This window comes from Mus musculus, chromosome 6 (genome assembly GCF_000001635.26).
Source record: "Mus musculus strain C57BL/6J chromosome 6, GRCm38.p6 C57BL/6J".
Classification (NCBI taxonomy): domain Eukaryota; kingdom Metazoa; phylum Chordata; class Mammalia; order Rodentia; family Muridae; genus Mus; species Mus musculus.
Window position 1 is genome coordinate 38,862,720 of NC_000072.6, and position 25,948 is coordinate 38,888,667.

The 25,948-nt window shown below is 44.8% G+C and overlaps 2 protein-coding genes across 6 annotated transcripts in view; one reads left to right on the forward strand and one right to left on the reverse strand.

The window, feature by feature from the left end:
* Nucleotides 1-13,612, reverse strand: part of Hipk2 (homeodomain interacting protein kinase 2) — a 188,820-nt gene extending 175,208 nt beyond the window's left edge. For 3 of the 5 annotated variants that reach the window (NM_001294144.1, NM_001294143.1, NM_010433.2), the window contains exon 1: nucleotides 13,080-13,471. In NM_001294144.1, the coding sequence (NP_001281073.1) occupies nucleotides 13,080-13,098 (19 nt within the window). In that variant the 5' untranslated portion in view covers nucleotides 13,099-13,471. Of the gene's footprint in view, nucleotides 1-13,079 lie in introns of all 5 variants that reach the window. The other 2 variants (XR_001785097.2, XM_006505602.4) reach the window with 2 other exon arrangements.
* Nucleotides 1,440-25,948, forward strand: part of Tbxas1 (thromboxane A synthase 1, platelet) — a 220,432-nt gene continuing 195,923 nt past the window's right edge. The window contains exon 1 of the mRNA XM_017321499.2: nucleotides 1,440-12,733. The gene's annotated coding sequence lies outside the window, so the exon portion shown is untranslated. The remainder of the gene's footprint in view (nucleotides 12,734-25,948) is intronic.

Sequence of the window (25,948 nt, forward strand, 5' to 3'; positions counted from 1 at the left end):
TATAATTTCTCTACCAATAATGGCTCCCTGTTCATTAATTCAGGGTTCACAGCAACTTTACAGAACATAATAACTACAGCTAATAATGAGAATGGCCATACTTAAGAAGCAAAAAAAAAAAAAAAATCAGTAAAAAGCAGTGATGGATTAAATAGAAAGTAAACAAAAGCGTGAATGATTCCACTGTTTCTGAGGTCCACTGCTGTGTGGAATGGATTGGGTGGGGAAAAGCAGAGAACTTGAGTGTACTTCACACAATGACCAAGAGTTTCTGTTTAGGTGTTAGAGTTGGGATACCCATGAGATCTCTACACAGAGATGTCAAATAAACCTCATGACTCCAGAAATTAATTAGTTAATTAATTAATTAAAAAAAAACAGTCCAAGTATTGACAGAACTTTGAGAGTCACAGATACACTTAAGTGGTATTCAAAGTCTGGGACACAAGTCACTCAAAGAGAAAAGAATTAGAACACAGGGTCCAGACCCAAGTACAGCAAGGAACTCCTTTCCTTCCACAATAAGCAGGAGGGCTCATTCAAGTCTTTATCTTGGAAGTTTGATTTGTTTAATTTGAAAGCACTTTGTGGAAGAAATTAATCTATTGGTATATATCTAAAATATGACAAATGTTCAAATGACATGGTAAACATAATTTGGAGAAAAGATCTTAAAATTCAGATAAACTTTAATGTTGCAGGGAATTATCCTAAGGAATAATTCATGATGGTAAAGCCAGAAATAATCTTAACATTTGGGGAATGTTTACTCTGACAATATTAATGATATTTTCCTGTGATTTCATCTATAGATTCTAATCTTAGAAATTTCAACCTTTCCAGGGATTTAATAAATGTCCACTTCTATTTCCTTCAAGCTTTAAAAAAAAAAAAAAAAAAAAAAAAAAAAAAAAAAAAACCCGACCCTAGATTCTTTGCTTTCATTCACTACACCACAAGCTGCTCTTTTTATCCATTTGGTGCAATGCTGTCCAGTAGGCTCCTAGAACAGTCTCTGGCATGCTGAGTATACTCAGTGGATATTGGTTGACTCTCATGCTTTAATCACATAAGACGTATAAGAATGTGGTGTAACACGATATAACTTGTCAGCTTTTCTCTCCTCACTTTGGGGCACCTCCTCCATCATTTGTTGAACACTCTCAAGCAGCAGAGTCTGGCTCACCTAATTTGTCCCACAGATAAGAGATGTCATATGGCCTGCTAGGAGCCAGCCAGGGCTGTATATCATGGCAGAGCACTTGCTTAAAATGTGGAAGACCCTGGGTTTGATCCCAATATTTGGCTGCACTCTCAAACACATGCATACACACACATACATGCCCATGCACACACGCATGCATCCTCTCTCTCTCTCTCTCTCTCTCTCCCTCTCTCTGTTTCTCTCTCTCTCTCTCTCTCTCTCTCTCTCTCTCTCTCTGTTTCTCTCTCTCTCTCTCTCTCTCTCTCTCTCTCCCCGTGATAACACATGCCTGTGGTTCTAGCACTCAGGAGCAGGAGGATCTTGAGATCTATGCTAACCTTTGTTACACAGAGTCTGAGGCCAGTATGGGCTACATAGAAAGATCTTATCTCAAATAAAACAAAAGGCATGCTATACTTGAAGTGAGTGGTATGGTTTGTTTTTGTACTGGGTTCACTACTCTTCCCATAGAAGACCTAACTTCTATGCCTACCACTTTATCTTTCAAGGAAAGTAACATAAATCTGTCTCTGCAGTTTTAAAATATTCAGACTTTGACTGAAACAAAGTCATTTATGTCTAGAGAAGAACCAATGTATTTACTAATTCCACTTCCTTATCTACAATGGTTGGGAAGTCTCCACTACAGAGGCATAACCTGACAATAAAAGGTACCCATTGGATCTAGGCTGCTTTGTATTGAGCCTTCTGCAGAGAGAACTGCCTACCTTCCTATGTCATCTGTACAGCTTGCTAACAGTGCAGCCAACCCTGCAGCAATGCCACAGGGATACAGTAAAGTCTTACTATGCAACAGGCAACCTCATGTGCTTGATAAGTCTGTGTGCATCAGCTGTTCAAAACTCATCTCCTTGCTGAAAGTGGGCTCATGGCTTGGCTGCCCTGTTCCACACCCCTCCTCCGCACCAGCCACTGTACTGTGTTTCACTCTCACTACCTTGTCTGGCTTGGGTATTGAAGAACATTTATGTTGGGGAGATTAACAATCTAGCACTAATGGTCTTAACTTAGTTATTTCTTCTCTATGAAGAATTCTAGATCCTTACTGTATGCTGTCTGGGCCATTCTAACAAACCTGTGAGGAGGAGAGTGGCCAACACGTCAAGACAAGAGCAGGCTGGTATCAGTGGACTCAGGTTCAAGCTCTGGCTCTGCTATGACTAGTCAGAGGCTTTGAATACATTATTAAATACTGTCAAGCCTCAATTTCCCCTTCCATAAATTGAGAAAATCACAGAGCTCTTAAACATTAGCTAATAATAATATGTTACTATGTGAATGATGACTGCCCAGTCTGTTCCAGAGTCCCAGGGCCAAACTGCAGACTAGTTGGCTGTGGAAGGCGCGAAGGACATACCTCCTGCAAACACTGACATGCCAGAGGGGATGGGAAGGTCTATGAGAAGACAGAGGCAGCCTCTGCACATTCCTGAGCCTCTCAAGAAGTCATAGTCACAAAGCAGCAGGACTACCAGTCCTGCTAATGTCGTGTCGCTCCCACACACATCGAAGAAAAATACCCATCTGATTTTAAATGTGCACTGATTCTTCATTAAGAACACTCCTCCAAAACAATGACTTTCCACTGGAAATGTAACTGGGGCCTATCACAGACTTTACAAATTAAAACTCTAGGGGCAAGGCCACATGTTTTAACAAGCCCTCTAAGTGACTGATGGTTCTCCAAAATAGTGCCCCACAAAGATACACTTCAGAGAGTTCTATGACATCCCTTAGACCCTCCCACCTACCAGGATAACAAGGAACAAACATGCCCAAGATCCACAGAGCCAGAAGGATAAGTAGGTAGGCAGAGGGGCCCTGTGGGTAGATAATAAGCACTTAAAGTGGAGAGGAAAGATACTGTCAAGGATGAGCAGGAGGGGAGGCCCCAACTGCCAGTGGCCAAAACTCATACAGCAAAGTAGCTACCAGATTTACAAGGTCTTCCATGAAGTTTCACTGATGGGAGGAACATGCTGACTATTGGAGCTACCTTAGCAAGCCATAGGACATGGGTCAGTTTCATGACCCCTGTACTTTATGAAGCAACTCCAAGCATGAGATGAATAGGAGGGAAGGAAGAAAATGAGGAACAGAACATGAGGTGACACAATTACAGCTGCCATTTGCACAGAGGAAACATTTCAAATAGTCTTCATTACTGAAGTGTTTGGAACACAAGGTGCCTCCCTATTAGCACTGCCTTTAGGCAAGACTCAAAGCACCTAGCACCCCATTCTATGGCTGAGGGGTCTCCAGAACCAAGGGGTGTGCCCATCCATTGGCTGAGAATCCACTATCTATCTCCTACATCCCCAGGGCTGTAGGCTCCCTGTCCATAGATCTCAAGCCTTCTCAGGGTCTATGGGTATGTACTCCTAGGCCTGACAAGCATCCATGGGACACTCTAAGTCCCAAGAGGAGGTGAGGTGGCTGCAGTTTGGACTCACTAACCAGGAAGACAGAGTGGCATAGGTAATCAGATGCATGCTTGCCCCAGGATCTGCTAATGTCAAAGCAAACCTGCCCTTCGTTTGTACTCTCATCAGTATTAACTAAGATCTGTGTCCAGAAGTCATTCAGCAGGACAGAAATGCTTCCCAGCCAGGTCAAAACCAACACCAGTGCAAGTGTGCTCACAGGGTCCAGTGGGGTCAGGTTGTTATTGAAAGCAGTGGCCAGTCTCAAGTTTGTGGTCATGTCAAAGGGCAAGAATGACTCAAAACTGGACCTTAGGAAGGCAAATTTGTTCTAAAAGCTGCTTAATGACTTAAAAGTGTTTTGAGGTTCTGTGAAACTAATCCTAATTATACTGGTCCCTTGCCTGTGATTATCTGTTGTTAATAAGTAGCTCATAGTGACATGCTGTAAACTTGTCAGGAAAACATAAGGAATCATCTCCTAACAGAAGACTGAAAATGCTCGAGCTGAGGACCTTGCTCTCCTCAGGAAAGAAAAACACAACCTTTAGATGCTGGCCTAAGTGGCACTGAGTGCAATGCTGCAGGCTGGCAGGTACCCCAGGAGATTAGAGGTCAGTAGCTCCCTCAAGCACTGGGGATAACAGGTAGTGGTTCTGATGAATCCTAGGAACCTAGAAGGTACGCATTCTAGGCTGTTGTGAGCTTCTGTGCACACTCCACAACTCCACCCCACTCTACCCTAGCCTTCCTAGGCAGCATCTGCAGCCTCTTTTTGATCTGGACTTTAGGATCCTCACGTGTCAGAGGTTAGAACACTAACTCATAAAGGCCCTACCAGGCTGTACTATGGTCCAAGAAGGCCCTGTACAATGTAAAGAAGCCTACAAAAAGAAGAGAGTCTTAAAAGAATTTTTTAAAACAAAGTTTTACCCAAACCAGCAAGTCTCCCTGATCCTAGATCCCTGCCAGAGGTACAGGAGGAAAGCAAAACAGAACAAATACTTCTTGAACCTCTGGGCCAGACACCACTGACAAATACTCTCTCTGAATGTACTCATAGACCACTCAGACACCAGCCATCTCCAGAGTACTCACACCTCCTTCCACAGTACCCAGCCTCCTGGCAGGCTCCCCCAAGTTCCCTCCCTCCTCCTATTACATCCAGGCCACTAAAAAATCACCTGGTTCAAGTATCGTTTTGATACTAGTCCCCTTCTCCACACCATAAAATGTCTCTTGAATTGGAACCCCTTTTAAGCTTTGACAACTGATCCAAAACACTTACTGTCCTCATCTGCTGGTCTGTTTTGTGCTTACCACTCCAGCCAAGCAAAAATCACTTTGCAAATGAATCCCATTATGCACTCTGCCCATTCACCTTGTTAAGCCAGCACAAGAGCTTTGGCTGTTTCTGTTGTCTTTATAAAAGGACTACCTCATTTATCCAGCTTCCCTGGAATAGGCTGATGCACAAAATTGATCTACATAAATTAATTTCCCTCCCTACCAGAAACTTAACTCTTTATGTGGCCTTAAGTCCTTTGTGGAGTGAGTCATGGTATAATCAAGTGAAACTTTATTTTGACCATTTTCATTTCTGTGATACATTAGACAGCCTTCCCCATCTCAGTAAGCAGAACATAATGAATATCAATTCATCTTTTCCTTATGGTTCAGGTCATACTTAATGAACTACAGTGATCATTCTAGGCTGTCACTATAGATAGAAATGATTCAAAGTGAAGCCGACTTCATGTGTGCCTTCTGGAGTGACCTTTCACTTTCCCTGGAAAAGATTCTCTGAAACAGCCTTCCCACCTGAAGTCCTTGCTATCAGCATGGATTCTGATGACCGGATGCAGGTACACAGAATGTGGAGGGTAAACTAGCTGTCTTTCTGCAGAATTCCAGGAATCTGAAATCTGGTTTTTGAGTTCTATAAGTTTTTTATTGGAGGGTGGAGAAAAGTGGGGAAAAACAAAACAAAAACTTCCTTAACTTGCAATAAACCAGTTTTTCAAATCTTTGTTTTGTGTTATTTTTACAGGCTGTAGGTAAAAGGACCACAAAAACGGACTTCTTAAATAGGATGATGCCAAAATTCTATACAAAACTGGCACGATGGAGTCTGACAAACCCTTGGAAAAGTCACTTTGAAATTGAAGAATAATTCACAGATTGAATAAGGAAATATTGGTGTGGAGGGAAATGCCCCATTTTCACTACCAAGCCTTTGTAATCAAGATGTGATCTGTAACTGTGAGGATGAGAGGGGCTGTTTCATCCCATGTTATGAAGTGCTTCGAAGCAATTTCTCACTGCAGCTGGATAGAACCACCAAGGGAGGGGTGCCTTGTTCTATTATGTATTAGATGGCATTCTTTGTGACAAAGGTTTTTATAATGTCTACACATTAGCACACACAAAAGAGTCTATCAGTCTTACTTCTATTTAAACATGGCACTTAATTGATTAGAATGTACTAGGGCAAAAGTAGTTAGGCAAGAATCATAAAAGAAAGAATACTAAGTACTTCACTACAGATGTAGTCAATAGCAGATTCACATATAAGTGACACCACAAGACTATTTTTTAGTTTTGAAGGTTTGCTACTTTTTTTGGTAATGGTTTCCTTAAGTTACTATTTTAATAGCAAAGCCATGCATCAGAAAATGACCTGGTGGCAATGAGACTGTCCACTATACTTTGTCCTTTCTACTGGCTCTAGACTATCAAGGAGGATGCCCTCTGAAGTGAGCATTGTAACCACTACCATTAACACCTGGCTCACTGACTGGTAAAACAGGTATGGGTTTTGCTGACTCAGAATCTATAAAGAATTTGACAACCTGTCCTTTCTAACCTGGGCGAAGTAATATTACACTGAGTCACAAGACTCTGTGCACTCTTTTCTTCAACCAAGAGCAATCCAAGTTAGAGATACTTTATATCCTCTATATTCTGTCTGTTCCATAGCAGACACTTCCACCCTAAGAGCTGGAAATAGACAGATGAAATTCAAAGGGATGTGTAGAGCAGAGCAGAAGGTAGCATCTTTATTGGGGGTGAGAATGTTAGACAAAAGTATAAAAAAAAATATTCAGCAGGGTACAGGCATGGTACACACATCTTTAATTCCAGTACTCTGGAGGCAAAGGCAAGTGGATATCTGTGAGTTTCAGGCCAGCTTGGTCTACTTATATAGTTCCAGGCCAGTCAGGGCTATTAAGTCAGATTCTATCTTTTTTTTTTTTTTTTTTTTTTTTTTTAAGGCTCAGGATCCAATTAAGTGCAAGCCATGAATCCTGCGCTGTTGTAAAGTATTGCTCAGATGGCATTAAAAAGAAGTCAATGCTACAAATGTTTATAAAGTTCCTACTAGGGTTAAGGAATGTAAAGCTACATTTGGGAACACAAAGATGAATCAGACATGGCTCTTGCTCTCCAGAAATTTCCCAGGAAGTGAGAATCCTAAAGTCCTTCTCTTGCATGTTTCATACTAATAAGATTATCATTAAAGAACTGCATTTAGATTTGATTACCACCATTTTTCTTAATGGAGAGAAACTAGAGAGTTTACAACAGAGAAAGGAGATATTTCAGAAGCAAAAATAGGCTCTGGGGTTGGGGGAAGTAAGGAGTCCAATTATTATCTTCAAATATATGAAAGGTTTTAGAGAAACAAAGTAAAAGAAAACAATTTGATCAAAAGCAAATGAGATTTATAGCAGGCCCCAGGATCTCTGTACCATCAGATTCATGAACTACTAGAACTGGTTAATGAGGAATTGCTAATGTTCTCTCCTGAATAATAGCTACCAGTGAGCTGAAGATTCAAATCAGGGAATGAGTCCTTGCTAAGGGCAAAGGTCACCTCTCATTCTCAGGAATACCTTTCAGGACACAGCTGCAGGAAAAAGAGAGGGGGTGTTCTTTCCTCAGTAGCTACAAAGGGACTAGGAAGGCTGCCGTCTACTATAGGATTAGACAAAGGCATATCCCCTTAGCCCCCTCCCAGGTGATTCTGCTGAGGGCAGGGAGGCAGCTTTCACTTCTCAGAGACTCCTGCTCCGAGGCTCTATGTTCCTGACTTAAGGGCACAGCCAGACTTTTCCCAGAATGACCTCCTCCTGGGAAATAACTACTGTGTGACGACCCATCTATGTTCACCAGTGAGTCCCCACCACATGACTGTCTGGAAGACAAGTGAGATGGTGAAGCCAGGAAGGAATTCTCCAACAGGCACTCATGGATGTGAGACCCACTCACAACACAATCTTCAACTCTAAATGTAAAAAGCAGAGGTACCCCAGCAGCATGTGCATGTGAGAACAGTATTTGCACTGATGAGGATACACAATAAAAGTTAAATAATGAAGCCGGGCAGTGGTGGCGCACGCCTTTAATCCCAGCACTTGGGAGGCAGAGGCAGGGATTTCTGAGTTCGAGGCCAGCCTGATCTACAGAGTGAGTTCCAGGACAGCCAGGGTTACACAGAGAAACCTGTCATGAAAAACCAAAAAAGAAAAAAAAGTTAAATAATGAAAGAGGAAAACAGCATCCTCTGCAAAAGAGGTTGTGATATTTAAATAATTTCTAAGGAAATCTGTAATGAGAAGCTTTGAAATTCATTTAAAAAATTAAGTTCAACTAAAGAAAACATTTCAATATAAAAGAGAAATTGGGGTCTTCCCTTTGTACCTTAAGAAGACAAGAGTATGTAAGAACTGTCATACACAAAAACAAACAAAACAAGCATTTCATCTGGGTCAGACACACTGCCCAGTGAATCTGTATGAGTTTAAATATTTTGACTTTCACTTCCCCTATTCCTGAACTCCCAGAGGTCAGAGGCCAAGTCTTTGTCATTTCTCTAAACGCAGAACCTGCCACGAGGCCCAGGCCACAGCAGAGCCTTTGTGAATGTTTGCTGACTGAGTGCACGACAGATGCGCCTGGTCTGCCGAGTGAGGGAACAAACAGGGAGTTCAGCGAGTAGAAAGAGCAGAAAGTACATGACCCAAATCTCGGTCTAAGTCATAATCACCATCATCAACCTGCAAGCTTCTCAGCTTCTTTTAAAGAAAAAAATAAAGATCTTCCTGTACTCTGGGTTTTCAATTTTCTGGGTTTTTTTTTTTTCCTCCTTTCTCCTTCCACAAAGTATTGTCGCATGAAATGGAGCTATTGTGAGTGTGGGCCTTTCAAGTTCGAACTCTGAGTGGTCACACAAGTCTGCTGGCATTATTCCGAAGCCAGCCTTTGACTGCAACCCCAAGCAGCTGAATCGTCATACTAAGGCTACCAGAAAGCACTAGCAAAGAACAATAAAAACTGTGCACATGTCCTACGCTCTTGATCATCAGTACTTTGCTCCATACAAGCCTCAAGTCACCTTAGCCTTAGCCTTAGCCATAGACTGTTCTCTACGGAAGAAAGGAAGAAAGAAATGAAGGAGCACAAAACATAAAATATGAAGTATGTAAGCAGCTATAACTTACATAAAGCCCCCAGTTTTCTTTGGTGAGAAATTCATGTTTAATTGCCTAGTGAGGCAGCCCCTGACATGTGGCTGGGTAGGAGCCTCTCCTCTGAGAAGAACCAGTAAGGAACTTTTGGGGACTCCTTACCCAGCCTGCCACCTTGTACAGGAATGGGTCCTTGCTAAGGTCCTTGCTGTTCATTCTCAGGGATGCCTTCCAGGACACAGCTGCAGCCCCTGAAAGTCTGCCTCCCAGGTTGTTTGTACATTTATAACGTAGCACAAAAGTGCTGCTATGGAAGAGACAGTCTCTACTTGAAACCAGCAGAAGCTTGATGGGAATAAAGACTCCAGAAAGGTCACAGAGGAAGAAAAAAAGGTTCTTTCTTCTGTGGCTATGGGGGTTTATTGTTGCTGGTTCCCAAACTAGAAAAGGAATAGCAGGAGATTAATAATTGAAATTGAAGTGTTCCTATTGCTGGTTTTCTAAACTATTTGAGGGTTATGCTTTCCCTAGAGTCATCATGCCTGTAAACAACTAGGAAGACAGAGAGATTTAACACATACTGAGAAAATGCCTACTCCAGGCAGGAACTCTACTAAATAGACTCGGTTCTAACTGTATCCTCACACAATCCAATAGAGGCTAAAAGTTCTGAAAAGTAAAGGCATAAACTCATTCAACCCCCACTTTCCCTGATTTGAGTGTCCTGCCATCCTGACTAGTTTCAAAGATAAAACTAATGAGTTTGATTCACTATTCAGGTGTAGCAATAAGGTAAACAATGGTTATGCTTTGTTATTCACAAATGTGCGACAAAAACACAGGCAAAGATACAACAGACTACTCGTTGCAAACCTCTTTTCAGGGAAGATGATTCCTAATCTTATTGCTCCGTTTGCATCTTGGTGGCCAGGTGTCTTCGGGTCCATCTGATGAGGGACTTCAGCATGCCAGTGTTTACAAGTCTGAATGTGAAAGGTTCTTTGGTTTCCTCCACACTGATCAACAAGCCACGTCTCAGGCAAGTGAGGCATAGTTAACTTGGAATTTAGGTCTCTCTAGTTGGGAATCCAGAGTTACAGACCCCTGTGACTGACTTTTGCACTACATGCTGAAAAAGCCTTGGTAAGCAAGTTGATGGAGAAATATAATCACAAGGCAAATGTTTAACCTTCTAAGAAAATATCCCCCTTTATTACAAGAAGTTTAACTTGATCAGTATCAAGCCACTGAAAACTAATGTGATATTTATAAGCCGACTCTTAAAGACAGTACTGGAAGACTGTTACACTTTGCCACTTATTAATCCCTATTATCAAATATGCTTTGTTTCAAAAACAGCACACCTGTCTAGATTTCTACATTCCAGCCTTCACTCGGAATCTGAGTCACACTCCATTTGAGAAATTCCAGCTAGAAAGTCTCATGTGTAATTAGACCTCTGAGAAGAATCATGTGGAACTATTAGGAGGAGAAATCCCTCTTTTGGAGAAGTCTATTAAAAAAAAAAGTCCTGTTCATTTATGACCACACACACACACCCCACAGTCCCTGGGTTCTGGTGGAAATATGATAAAAGTCAGGTTCACTGAGTCCACAGATTGTCACTGGGGGTCAAGGGAGAGGTCAGTGTAGTGTTGGCCATACTCTGCACTGTGAGTGAGCATGGGCACTGGAAGCATAGGCCTTGACTACGGAGGTCATTTCTCTGTCTCATAGCATGCCTAACAGTCTCTCTCAAAAAGACCAGACAGGCCTGAGCTCTGGGCTGAGTAACTCTGGGTTGGTGGGGAAGAAGTGCTGAGCAAGAGGAGGAAAAGAATTCTAGAGATGTAAGAGATGCTCCCAAAGAAGAAAAAAAGCTACAAACAAAAGAACAATTAAGAGAACCCACAGACAAGGCCCAAGGAAACCCAGGATGGAAAGGAGGTGACAAATTAGGTTGCCTGGGATAGAGGAGGGCTGGAAAGTAAAACTCCAAGCAGAGAGAGACCTCTGAACCCCACAGTCCCACAGTGTAACACTTTACACACCTGTAATTGCTTTTCCGACACAATCACTAAAAGAACAATGTCCTAGGACCAACTGTGCTGGGTCTTACTTAGCCCCGGGGGCTAGCCTACATTCCTCATGGATTTCAAATGAAATCAACATAATCAATGAAGTTCCCAGGGTGGCTTTGTTCAAGGTTGACAAAATACATCCCGACCCACCTCCCCAGCTTCCTGGAAGAGGAATTTTTATTCCTCTATTACAGTTGTGAATTCAATGCCAAGTTCTTTCTAAAATGCTCACCCGGAGTGTCCAGCAGAGGGAGTCTCAAGGAGGTACTTAATAAAGAGAAAACTGTTTCATTTTAACACTCTAGACAGTGGGAGCTTTGACTGCAGCCCCCCTCCCCTAGACACAGATGAACAATGAATGCCCGACATGGGTTCTCCTACATGTTCACGTCCCCACTGGCATGTTTCTAGTCTACGTGGTGGAGTGATCCGAAATTTTGTTTTGTTGTGTGGAACGGTTAAATAGACCTTGTGTTCTTCGGAATCAAAGAGGAAAGCCCCTGGAATAACATTTCTCTGTTGCTTTCTAAACAGCCCCTTTGTTTCTAAGAGACTCTGGAAAAAATATTTACAGTCCATAGGTTATTTACAGCCTTGTTATTCAGAGCCTGAATGGTAAGAGAGTCCATGCAGAAACCTAATTCATTTAGAGCCCTGGTACTAATAACAGATTTTCTTTTCAGATAAGTTTTTTTTTTTTTTTTAAATCAGCCTCTCCTAACAGAGATAAAACTATTAATGAGATCCCTGTTTCACTCGGCCCAACAGTTCCCTGGGTTTATAGGATTACAATCTCCCCTAGCCCCTCCTCTTGGTTCCTGGCAAACCCGTTTCCCTCTCATTTGCGATTTCATACACAGAATATCTGAACAAAACCGAAAGAAAGCCAGATGGACCCACGCTAAAAGTATGTAAAGGGCTGCTATTTCAATGATTTCACGAGAGAAACATTTTCACGACGAAATAACTGAAAAAATCTGGCACACTTTGGTTGAAAAATACCCGGTACTACAAGCACACAAAACCCCATAGAAGAGTAAAAACTTAGTTGATTCCGGCTTGATTTTCTCGCTGCAAGCTGACGGAACTGACTGAAGAGAACCGAAAGAGTGCGCGAGGCAGCTGTATCGCCTTACCTTTTCTTTCTTCTAAAGACAGTCAAATGGGAAAAAAATCAGCCAACGCCAGGTGAAGGTGCACAGCACCGATCTACCCAGGCCGAGCCAGAAAACCTTCTTTCGCACCCCCTTCCCCGCCCCCCCCAAAAAGCCAAACTACATTCTCCCTTCCACACGCCAACTGCGGGGAGATTTTGAGCCTATTTCATTGTTCTGCCTGGGTCTGAAATGGACTTTTCATCTCAACCCTCTCTCATCGCTTGGCCCCTTTCAATCGGATTCCACAGCCACCACCACCACCACCACCCCCCAAAAATCGGAGGCTCGGGAAGAATAAAGGAGTGTGGGGTGGGAGTGGAGATGTTTGGAAAAGGGAGCAGAGAGGACGGACAAGTAGAAAGGAGATCGTTTAAAGGTAATGGGGGAGGACCGCATCACCTTCATTTATCACAAATAAACAGAAAGCAGTCACGGATCCGTCTTTTCCCACACGCCGCCCCCATTTCTTTTCTTTGGGCAGCAGCCCACCGGCACACACCCCCCAGCCGCCTTCTCTGCCCTGGAAATAAGATCCTGCTCCAGGCCGGCTCCGGTCCCGTCTGGACCCAGGATGGGGGCACCGGGGAAGGTCGCGAGCCCCCAGGACCAGGGCCCGGGGCTGCGGCCGGGGGCTGCCGGGCGAGGGGCCGCGGGCAGAACAAAGCTACGGGGGCCGCGGCTGGCCGAGCGAGCGGGGGGATCGCGGGCCGGGTGCCCCTTACCTTCGTACACGGGGGCCATCGGGGCCGGGGTGTCCGCGGTTCATGGCAACGGAGAAGGGAACGCGGCGCGCGAGCTCGGCCCCCTCAGCCTCAGTGGGAATCTGCCATCTTGAGCCTGTGTCTCCGCTCTCGGCGCAGCCCAGGCCGCCAGCGCCCGCATCACCGCCTCACTTGGCCGGCGCCGGGGGAGGGGGCCGGGCGGGCGCGTCGCCGCCGCCGCCGCCGCCGCCGTAGCCGCGGCCCGGGCCCTGCGCGGGGGGCTCGGCCGGCCCGGGGCGGCTAAGGCGCCGAGGCCAAGGGCCGGGCGGGTCCGCGAGGGCGGGAGCCGGGGCGGGCTGCGGCGGCCAGGGCCCGGGCCGGAGCTCAGCTCCGCATGGCTGTGAGGCGGGGGCGCCGGCAAAAGTTGCCCGTGAGGAGCAGGGGGAGGGGGCGGGGGCGGGGCGGCGCGGCCGGGCGCGAGCGGGCGGGCGGGCAAGCGCGAGCGAACGAGCCGGGAAGAGCCCCAGGGAGTCCGCGCGCAATCGAGCGCCGATGGCACGGATGCGAGGCGGGGAGGGCCGAGCCGAAGGGCAGAGCGGGGCGTCGGCGGGGGCCGAGCGCGGCCCGAGGGGAGCCGAGCGGCCGTGCGAGCGGGGCTGGGCGAGAGCGCGGTGCGCTGGCCCGCAGCCGCCGACCGGAGCTCCGCGGTGGAGGCGGCCACAACTTTGTGTGTGCGTGCTTGGGAGTGCGCGCGTGGGTGTGCGCGCGCCGGCCGACCGGGCCGGGGAGCGCGAGCGGCTGCTGCCGACAGCAGTCCCGCTGCCGGGCAAAGTGTCTTCACCCCAGCGCGTGCGGGCTCCGTTCTAGCCGACACGCGGGGGAAATGACTGGAGGGAGTGGGCGCGTAGTCCTCCCGGGAGAATGTCGGGGGAGCTCCCTGAACTGCTCGGGGAAAACGCAACGTCAGGATGGACGCCTGATCCCGATGTTTGGAGAGCCCTCTCCTCCATCATCCGGGTGGGAGGGTCCCACCTAGTGGCTCCAGGGTTTTGCTTTTTTTCTGCTCACTCGGGCCGGAGCGAAACGTTCTCTAAACTCTCCTAGCCTGGATCTCTGCCCTGATTTGCCTCTCCAGCTCGCTTCTGGACGTCTGCACGGGACGCCCTGCCTTTTGCCTCCAACTTACGAAAACTTGTTGAGTCCTGATATATGAATAGTTCATAAAAGAAATTAAGTGGGTGACAACAAAGCTTCTGAAAAGCCAACAAAATATTAGTATCCAGCAAAAAATATTTTGTCTCATAAACCCTTTATTTTCAGGTATGAATACTGGACACCTGATGTAAATTGTATTTCCTACCTGTAAATCATAGGTCCAAAACAGTTTAGAAGCTACCTTGAGGGTGGGGATGTAATATGATGACCTCTAACTCTGGAGAACTTTCTTTAAAACAAGCCCATTGTTTTCTTTTCTTTTTAAGACCATTGTTTTCTCACTATCTTTCCAGCTTCTGTATCCCGTGCCCATCCACCACCCAAAAATAAAAAAACAACCTAGCTCCTGCACACACGTGGCTGGTTTTGTTACTGGAAAATAAGTTTCACTTCATCTTGGGATGGTCCTTGACGGCGATCTTCTTTGCCTCAATATTTCATATTACATTACACTAGTGCTTTCCTTACTCTAATGTTCTTCACGTTGTAGACTCCTAGGCGACCATTGGTAAGGGGAACCTCAGAGATCATCTAGGCCTGCCTTGCCGTTTTGCAGTCCAAGAAGCCCACAACAGTAAAGGATATTATCCAATGATACAAAGTATTGGACCTTAACTTTAGATCTTTAGGCCCCTACGATCTTCCTTCACACTCTTCACTTGTCCCTTTCTATCCCCTTGTAATCCTTAACTGGTTTCCCTAGATTTGTTCATGGCCGGTTGCTCCTAAATACTGCTGCTCTCTCAAATGGAGTGGTTCTGGCCACTCCATGCTCCTACTTCTATCTTCTAAAGACTCACCTTCATCTAGTGCTAAGTCTCTTAGTTCCTTGGCTTTTAGTCAAGACAGACAGGTTCCAACTTACCTCTCCTAGGACATGATTTCAACAAATCACTGCCTCTCCAGCCCGACTGGTTTACCTGTGGTCCTCTGCCAACCTTGCTCATCTATGCCTTTGCCCAAAATGTCACATTCCCACAAGTGGTGTCTTCTCTCTTTAAAGAATTCCTACCTCCCTGCAGGTTGGCTCATTTCCTCCATAAAACAACCTAAATAATGTGAAGAAGACAAACCTGAGTTCAAACCCTAGTTCTCCCACTTGGCAAGTGTATGAACATGGTCTCCTTGTCTGACCTCACTGAACCTTGGTTTCTACATCTTAATTATAATAAGAATATTAATATGAATATACGCTCCCCTGCACTCATCAGTTTCTACCCCGCCTTTACTACATAGATATGCAATTGCTTGTTGCTTCCTCTGCCTCTTTCCATGCTGGTCAACAGAACTCTCTCCATTCACTTGTGGCACTGAACTTATGATGAAATGCAGCTAGTGCCTGAGGAACTAAACATTAATTCTAATAGGCACGGGTGGCTAGTGGCTACCATACTGGGCAGTGTATCTCTAACTATAAGCTCAATGAGGGCAGAAACCACACAGGTCTTACTTAACATGTTATCCCTAGCAACTATTCATTGCCTGGTGTATGTAGGCAATGGGTGGTAATGATAACTTATTGTGTCCTCACCTGTATCAGCACAGTGATTAGGAACTTGACTTTAAACAAACAAACAAACAAACAAACAAAGTGTTTCATACACTTCTCACCACTGCTTCTGAGATTAGATTCAAGAGAATTTGTTTAAATAGTAGGGGTTCAAGAAGAGGTAATGATTACTATTCCAAAGCCCTACTGATTTTCATCCTTTCTTTCCCTAGGATGATCCTCCTTTCGGTGTAAATCTTCTACCCCACCTGTACTGGCAGCTCCTTGGGGCAAGTTTCCCATCAGGCTTGCTAGGATAGCCTTCACCTCACTATTTGCCCCGGCTAGTAATGGCCTCTAACTCCATCCAAGATGCTGGTGCACAGCAGATAATCTGGGTAGTCTTAGTCTCTGTTATTCTCTGGAATGCCTCCCAGATAGACAGACACACATGTGTGCATGTGCAAGCATGCACGCAGGCACACACACTATGCAATAAAATGAAAGTGGCTTGTGTTATCTGAAAACATCTTGATGTTCCTTCCCATAGGAAAGCAGACACTGTGGGCAAAGAAATGGAGTCTCAAGAAAGAAAAGCACCTCCTTTTTAGGCCACTGTGACCAGAGCTGTCCCTTATGGATGCAAAACTTCAGTTGAGGAAACAAACAAACAAACAACAGCTGAGCTAGCATTTTTGGTATCAAATAGATGGGAAAACTGTACTGAAATGAACTTCAATTTTTACAAACCTCCAGGTTGAGGAGCACTAATCATCTCTTTTCCCTGTAGTGGCCACAGTCAAGTAGGTACTAGGCATAAGCTAACTACAAAGTGCCACTGTGGGAAAGCACGGGAACAGGAAAGATGGTCTGAGATGGTGACCTGTGGAGCACCAGTGTCTGAACCATGGGAAGAGGAGAAAGAGTGTCTGTGGATGAGAGGGCAGAGAGACAGGTGGACAGTTGGGCAGACAGGCAGGCAGGCAGGCAAGCAGGCAGGGAGACAGACAGGCAGACAGGCAGGAAGACAGTCAGGGAGACAGGAGGACTACAATGCCTAGAAGAACAAAGGGCAAGATGTGCAGTACTAGCTGGTTCTAAGAGCACCATGAGAGGAGATGGAAAGGTCTGTATAGATTCATTTGACAAACACATAAGATGTTTAGAAGAGAAAAAATAAGACAAGAAAACTAGCAAGGAGTTGGTAATCGTCTTCTTTTTAAAATACCTTTTCCTTTAAAAAAAAGAAAGGTGTTTATTTTATTGTATGTGTTTGAGCATTTCCCTGTGTGTGTGTGTGTACATTTCATTTATGCCCAGTGCCCAAGGATGTCAGAAGAGGGGCTCTGTGCTGACTAGTTTTATGTCAACTTGACACAAACTAGAGTCATCAGAAGGGAGTCTCAATTGAGAAAATGCCTCCATAGTACGGGACTGTAGACAAACCTCTAGGGCATTTTCTTAATTAGTGATTGATGGGGAGGGCCCAGCCTATAATGGGTGGTTCTTTCTCTGTCTGGTGGCCTTGAAGATACTATGGTGTGTGTTTTCACAACTGTAGGCATAAATACACAATTTGTCCTGTAAGCAACTCCCGTTGCTGAAATGAGGCGAAGGCTTGCCCACATTTCTAGCTCCTGAGAGAGTAAAGCTTTGCTTCAATTTGTTGAAAGGTGAATTAAGAAGACATAGCTGTGGGCTGGACAGATAGCTCAGTGGTTAAGAGCACTCGCTACTCTTGCAGAGGACCCAGAGTTCTCATTATCCACATGGTAGCTAGAGACCATGCATAACTCTAGTTCCAGGGAGTCTAACCCTGTCTCGGTTAAGGTTACTATTTCTGTTATGAAACATAATGGCCAAAAGCAACCCAAAGGCAACTTGGAGAGGAAAGGGTTTATTTCACTCACAGCTCCATACAACAGATCAAAAGGGATGAGGACAGGAACTCAAGACAGAGCAGGGACCAGGAGGCAGGAGCTGATGCAGAGGCCATGGAGGGGTGCTGCTTACTAGCTTGCTTCTCATGGCTTGCTCAGCCTGCTTCCTAATATAGAACACAGGACCACCAGCCCAGGGACAGAACCACCCACCATCGGCTGGGCCCTCGGCATCAAACACTAATTAAGAAAATACCCTAGAGGTTTGTCTACAGTCCAATACTATGGAGGCATAAGATACAATATACTAGCGGTGTGGGTCTTGTTATTCCCCCCAAGGTGTTTGGAGCAGGGGATCTGTGTGAGTTGCATCTTGTTCTGACTCGGTATCTATTATTCTTGTTTTCCGGACAGCCTCTTATTTCTGAATCCGAGCCTGTGGTCTATCATGTAGAGATGGGCCTAGAGGAAGCAGGTCATACTCTCAAAAATCACCTCGGTGAGCAAGTGAGATAGCTTCATTTGTAAAGTGCTTGCTTGGCAAGCACAAGGACCTCAGGTAGATCCCTAAAGCGCACAAAGCAAAAGAAGCTCGGTGTGTTAACACTCATTTGCAATCCAGTCGGGCGGATCCCTAGGGCTCATGGGGCCAACAAACTAGGCTACTTGGTGAATTCCAGTCTGTAACAAGAGAACTATCTCAAAAAGCAAGCAAAGATGGAAAGAAGGTAGGGAGGGCTGGAGAGAGGAAGGGATAGAGGAATGAAGGGGAGAAGAAAAAGTTAAAGTAAGGGAGAAACTTCTGAGGAATGACACCCGAGGCTGTCCTCTGACTTTATACATAGATGTGGGCACACTCACACAGAAACACACAAATCAGACCTCTACTTTGGTCTTGTTTGTCTCTGTTTTCTTTCCGGTATTGTGCCTGTCTCTTTTTCTTTTTATCTTTCCACACGTTCTTTATTTCATCTACTCCTCTTTTCTGTTTTGATTCTGTTTTTTTTTTTTTCAAATCATAATATAGCCCAATTTTGTTTTTACCATTGTCTTATTAGGCTTTTCCCCCTACAGTTATCCTTAATAAATTCATTTATATTTCTGCTTTCAACTGTTGCTTGGTTTCAATGATCTTTTTAAAGAGAGTGGTATTTAATAATGACACTTAAGTGACAAATATCACGCCCACAGAGAATTTTGAAAGAGTAGGCAGTGCATTCAAATGAGCAATGATAGCAGCTATAGCTTTAAGGGCAAAGGGTAGACCAGAGTGGAGCCTTGGCAGGGCAAAGGGGAGTGACTGTAGGAAAGGTACAGCAGCCTCAGAGGACTTGCATGCACAAGGCTGGCCGGGGTGACAGAGAAGCAGCACTCATTTTATGCTCTGTTTATAGGAAAAACAAAACAAAACAAAAAGCAAGAAACAGACATCTGGGCAGGGCTGTGGGTAAGGCAAGGTGATGCCCAAAGAGTGTCCAGTTGAAAGGAGCTGAGGAGAACAAAATGACAAAATGTAATTCACCAATGCATGAGAAAGAAGCTGAACCGAAAGCTGTGCAGGAAGACAGCACAGTTTTCCTGGAGGTTGCAGGAATGGTGGGCTGGGGGCACACTCGTCCATAAGAAGTACTTCTGAGAGTTAACAGGCCCGGCAGAGGACTTCTGTGATGGTGGGAAGGCAGGTTGGAGCCCCTTGCATCCATGCAGCTCCGGTTAAAGTTGGGCACACTAGGCAGAGAAGGTACCCAGAGACGTTTGAAAGGAGGAAGTAGCAAGAAAAGGAGGCTGAAGAAAGATCTTCCTAAGGCCAGCGCATCTGGTTCAATCAAGCCAGCTGGCCCGGGGTGAACCAGAGGGTCTGAGCAGCACTGTGCATCATGCTTATATTGCAAGTTTCCCCCTGCTGACATGGAGGGCTGGCCCTTGTGGAAGAGCACTGTTGGACTGACACTGACCTGCAGTTCTTAGTGACCTCTTCAATGCAAATCCCAGTGTCCTTCCTCAGTTTCTCCCCTGCTGGATCTCCTAGGCAAACATCAGTTAGACAGTCATTTCTCTCTGTCACTCTCACTCTCTCCCTGCAAACTTTCAAATTTCCCTTCAACTTTCCTGATCATTTTCTTCTCTCTCTCTCTCTCTCTCTCTCTCTCTCTCTCTCTCTCTCACACACACACACACACACACACACACACACACACTCCTTGAGAAATTTAATTCATTAGCTGTCCTATGACTGCTTATTTTGTGCTAAATCTCTATATCAAGAGGTGAGAGTGGCTTTTGAGGTGCTGAAGTGCAAAGAAAAACCATCAGTGAAAGAGCACAATACAGTGTGAAGAGCACTGTCATGACAGGGATGGATACCTGTGGGCTAAAGGCAGCTCCGCAGGATGAATGGCAAAGAGTGTGTTTGGAGCCAAGGGTGACATCTGCGCCCAGCCTGTGGATTCTGGCAGAGGATAGCAACATAGAAAAGTCTGTGTGACCAGGATCTGTTCAAAATGAGAATACCGCCAAACAGGAAACTGGAGGGGGAGGCTGTGGTTGAGAAGGACACTGGGGACATTGTGCCAAGATGAGGAACCTGCACTGTGTCAGATATGCACCAGGTGTGGGGAGAAAATGAGTGTGATTCTGAACATGTTGAGTTCAAGGTTTGTGGGATATTCAGACAGGGGTGCTCAGCTGCAGGTGGGTGTTAGTGCCTGGAGTTCAGCCAAGGAATTTTCAAGGGAGAGAGACTGTTTTGAGTCATGTGTGTATAATAAGTTGCTAATCCGCAGGAGGGGAGGAGCGGCAGCGGCAGGCTGAGATCACACAGGGAGGTTATATGGTTTTGTTTGTCAAAGTTGTGACCCTTGAGTCATCTGCATCAAAACCCCACAGGAGATAACTAGAGACAAGGATCTAGGCCATGCACTGAGCCCACTGACTCAGGAATCCAGGGGTGGTACCTGGATTAGCATTTTAACTTATTCTCTCTGGCATAGATTTACTTAGTGATACTATGTAGCCAGTTCCTTTGAGGGGACGCAAGACGCACTGCTCCACTGCTGGCAAGATGCACTGCTTTCTTTGCTCATCCTTGATGTACTACATTTACATAAGCTCTTCTGCGCAGCTTGCTGTCTTGACAAGCTTCTGTGTTTGTTCTTTAGGCTGATCTTTGTATTGATGGACTTCCTAGCTCCGGCCCCACATTTCCAGCAGCCTTCTAGAAACCTCTCCCAAATGGAACTCATCTGCTCTGTTCTTCTTGGAGAACCACCATCCTCTCGGACTTCCACAGCCATCTCAGAGGCACAGTACCGCCCCACTGTTTCTCTTCTTACAGGTCCTCTCCCTAGGGCACAGTCCCCCTCCCTACTGCCAGCCCCACTAAGACTGGACCCTGACTCCAGTCTTTTTTTTTTCTTGAATACATATAACTTGTTGATAAAATTGTCTTTCTGCAAGCCACACCATTGCTCTGAGATGTTGAGTCATTGCCTTGCCTGCTCAGTAAACCTTAATTGCCTTAACCAGATACTTTAATCTTATTTCCATCTGCTCCAAACCCACCTTCCAATCTTGTTCTCCCCTCTTGCCCAACCTGTGTCCTGAGCAGGGGCCACACCCCACTCAGTCCCTGCACACAGCCTCCCATCTGTTTTCTTCATCCTTTCAAACCCAGTGAAAGTTCTTTCAGGAAGCCTCGCCTGGCACCCCCACTGCATCCCAGCAGTTTGCCTTTGGTCTCCTCAAAGCACAGGCTGGTTTCATTTTTGCCATCCCATCCCATGTAGGAATAGAGTTCTCTGTTTCATTTTAAAATTATTTACCTTCCCTTCTCAGAAAACAGCTGAACAAGAATGGAACATGAGGATATGTAGGGTTCCACTCTATCACTCCCAACTAGATGACAATATGAAATTTACCTAAGCCTCAGTTTTCTCATCTGTGGAATGGGATAATGCTGTCTGCACTAGTAGAAATCAGCAGAGACAAAAGCACTTTGTGAATGCCTTTGTGAAGTGCTATAGTGTCAGATATGAAGGAGGAGTTTAACAAGCACGTTGAGTTCATGAAAAAGGTACATTTCAGAACAATCTTTAAAGTGTGACCTGTGAACACAGAATGTAAGTGACTGAACGCAAGGAAGAATTTAGTCTTGGGATCACTTGCTTTCAGTTTAGCTAAGGTTCACATATTTCCACAGCTTCAAAGTTTCAGGATTCTTTTTGCTTAGTTTCCTGGAGCTTTTTCTCTATGGAGCAGACCCATGAGGTATGCAACTTGGGTTTTATTTGAACAGCAATGTGCCTGCCCCAGGAGTGATAATCTAAGTCAATTTGGTAAAGCAATCTTGTTACAGTGGCAGCTGTGTAGTGGCCTGTTTCTAGTCACGGAGGTAAAAGGTGAAATTTGAGGCTACTGGGAAAGTGGTTTTGATAAGAATATTCCCTAGGAAGAGACTGCCTCGCCCCCACCCCACCTCCACTTCTTCAGCCTGTCATAGTAGGGTAGGGATACTAAGTTGTTGCTGGAGGATTAAGGAGTCAGAGATGGGAGTGAGGAGATGAACCAGCCTTGAAAGTGCTGATCTCTGATCTGATTGACAGAAGACACCTCTCCGTGAATGTTTCTGTCACAGATCAGCCCCTCCTTGCAGCTAATAGCATCTTAATTTATTTAAGAAATCAATTTTGTCATTTCTTGATAGCATTTTTATCACAGTTGACATATAGCTCTTTAAAAATATTTCTACAGCCTCAAAGTGTAAAAAAATAAATAAATAAAAGGGAAAATTTTTTTAGAGGAAACAAAGGGTCCTTTGTCACAGAATCCCGAAGATTTTTTGCTGTATGTGTGAGATGAATTGGAATTTTAAATAATTTGCAATATGGCAATATCTTCCATTCACATTCCATTTGCCCTGGGTGGTACTTAATCAGCAGTCAGAGTTGCCAATTTGCTTATCTTTTCTTTAGGAGACAGACACTGCCTGGTTGATTTGAGCTAGCTTATTTTATCTCCTTGAGGTGGATTCTTATATAGAAAGCAGAGCAACAAAAAGATCTCTCTCTCTCTCTCTCTCTCTCTCTCTCTCTCTCTCTTTCTCCCCACCCTTCTCTCTTACATACACACACACACACACACACACACACACACACACCACCACCACCACCACCACCACCACCACCACCACATACTTTCTTGGTCCTTCTGACTTTATTTCATTGATTCCCGACATTGGCTGCATGTCACCCCAGCAGTCCCTGCACCCATGAGTAGGAGAAAGAAAGATTAAGACTCAGAGGCTAGGACTGAGGTGGTAATGCGGAGGTAGAGGAACTGCTGCATATACATGATGTCCCAGGTTCAATATCCAGTACCACCCCTATCTCACACCTCCCCCCACCCCCAATTTTGAGTCTAGTTTGTGCTATGTAGAGAATTCCAGGCCAAACACAGACAATAATAGTGGGCTTTTGTCTCAACAAAATGAAAAACGAGCCTTTGGATGTTAAGTACTTTGAGGGTAGAGAAGGTGACGAAGCTTGAGGGGTGACATGACCTGGTAAGCAACAAGATGTCACCACAGGACAGCTGACTCTGAGCCAGGCAGGCAATGGCTTGAGGATGGCCAGAGAAAGAATGTTTTAGAAACTTTGGCCCTGGGGCATTACAGGTGATGCCTTTCCTGTCCACCACATTTAACAATCTGTTTTTATTACCCCTGCTATCCTCTACTTGAACCCATTTTTCTTTTCCTACTATTTGTAACCCTTGTTTTGTTTTGAGAGAAAGGGTCTCAGACAGAGCTCTGTCTTGAACTCTGTATAGCTATGGATAACTCTGAGTTCCTGATCTTCTGGGTGCTGGGATTACAAACTTCAAAGAGATACTTTTAAGTGAGGGAAATAAAAGGCATAGTATGGTTGCAAAAGAAACTAAGTCTATTGACATAGTTACTAAGTATCTGTTTATCGATACACTAAAGAACAAGATCTAACCTGATGCCCAATAGCTACAAAGTAGCAATGAGTAGAAACAATAGTTCAAGATGTCTGTAACAGTTGCCAAAGAGATTAAAAAAAATCTGTGATTGCTGGTAACAAAGTTAAAGTTAGTCTGTATCGTTGGCTCCTTAACTTTTCTGTGATTTGGGTTTTTATTTTGCTTGTTGTGTTTTATTTTACAGGTTTTTTAAAATTTTAATTTGGCTCATAGGATGCCAAACTCAACTTAGAGGTTTTAAGGTCAATGAAATGAAAAATGTCCCTACTCCCTGTATATTCAAGTTAATAGGGCCCCCTGATTGCTAATCTATGAGCCAACCCTTATGAATCTGGGACTCTAAGATATGGAAATCTCATTCTAAACCCAATGTCACACACCTGTAATCCCAGCGCTTGGGAGCCTGAAGCAATAACATCACTTTGAGTTCAAGGCCAGCATGCATTACATTAGTTCAAGGTGTCTAGGCTATGTGGCAAGACTCTGTGTTAAAAAAGAAAAGCAAAATTCTATTCTTATCCTAGTTCCGTGTGTGTGTGTGTGTGTGTGTGTGTGTGTGTGTGTGTGTGTGTTTGTTTGTTTTGTTTTGGTTGTTTTTTATAAAGATTTATTTATTATTATATAAGTACAATGTAGCTGTCTTCAGACACACCAGAAGAGGGCGTCAGATCTCATTACAGATGGTTGTGAGCCACCATGTGGTTGTGGGATTTGAACTCAGGACCTTCGGAAGAGCAGTCAGTGCTCTTACCCACTAAGCCATCTCTCCAGCCCTGTTGTTTGTTTTTTGTTTCTCTGTATAGACTTAATAGTCTTCTAACATCATAAATTATTTACTTATTTCTTGTTTTTAAATTTCATTTTTTATTGTTCCTATTAAGATATGAGTTCCACGCAGTATCTGGCTGTTCTGCTCACTGGATGTGATGACTACAAAGAAGGCTCTGTAGCATCTGTATCATTGGCTCGTTTGTTAACTTTTCTGTGATTTGGGTTTTTATTTTGCTTGTTGTGTTTTATTTTACTTTTTTTTTTAAATTTATTAGTCAATCATTAGAGGGTTTACTACATGCCTGATCCTGTGATTTGTATGTACTAGTGTTCCAGTTGGGGGCAAAAAGACAAGTGAACACAGGTTACAGCCAAGATAACTCGATCATGCTCTGATGAGCCGATGATGATAAGGCGAAAGATGCAGTGAGCCCTGCAGCCCACCAAGTTCACTCTTAGCATACTGCCACAGTCAAGAAGGAAAAAGGTCATCCCACTGAACTTTGAATAAATCTCCCCCCACCTCCCTCTCTCTCTCCTTTTTCTCCGCATCTGGAACAATACCAAAGAGGATCTAAACTCACAATACATGCCAAGAGTTAGGAAATCTCCTATTTTCCACCCCCAGCTATCCCAGGGCTTCCTCCTGTGGATTAAATTAAACTCTCACCCTCTTTCTAGGGGTGAAGAAATTGGGCAGGGTAAGGATTTCAGGGTTCTCCTTGGTGGTTAGTGGAGAAGGCAGCTGTGGCCACCCTCTTATGCTGATTTTGCTCACACCCAGGAGCACACAGGACAGGGACATTGTAGAGGGAGTGACATAGAAACCAAAGCCTTACTGTTAGGGAGGAAGAAGATCTTTCCCAGCAGCAGCTCTGTGGAGTCAGAGGTCACAGGGCTCAGTTCAGAGACATTCAGTCTGACTAGAGCATAAGGGCTGACCAGGAGGCTGGTGAGAGAGGCTGAAGGGAAAGGGGGGAGAAGGGAGGAGGAGGTCAGAGAGGAGCAGGGTGTAGCAGGCAAGGCTTCCCAAACTGAGTCCAGGAGCTGAGATTTGCTCAGAGATAATGGGAAGTTAAGGAGCCACCAGATCAGCTACAGGTGGTTATACACTTTTATTGGCTGCAAAGAGGCCTACATCGAGGAGACAGTATGAGGGGGCCATTGTGATGGTAAGGGACAGTAGAAATTGCAAGTTTCAAAAGACGCGTGTGCTAGAGGCCAACCTTGGATGTTGTTTCTTAGGAGCTGTTCCCTCTTGTTTTTGAGACAAGGTCTCTTACTGAACCTCAAAGCAGGGAGATAGTATGAGCTTTATCTGATGTATTTATTTCTTTATTGTTGCATGTGTGTAATACGTGTGCACACAGGTGTACACATCGCAGAATATGTGTGAATGTCAGAGGACAAACAAAAGAGTCGGTTCTCTCCTTCCTTGGTTAGCTCTGGGGATGGAACTCAGGTTCTCAGGCTTGTAGAGCAAGGGCCTTTACCTGCCGAGCCTTCTTGCCAGCACTCTTCCTGTATACTTTAGA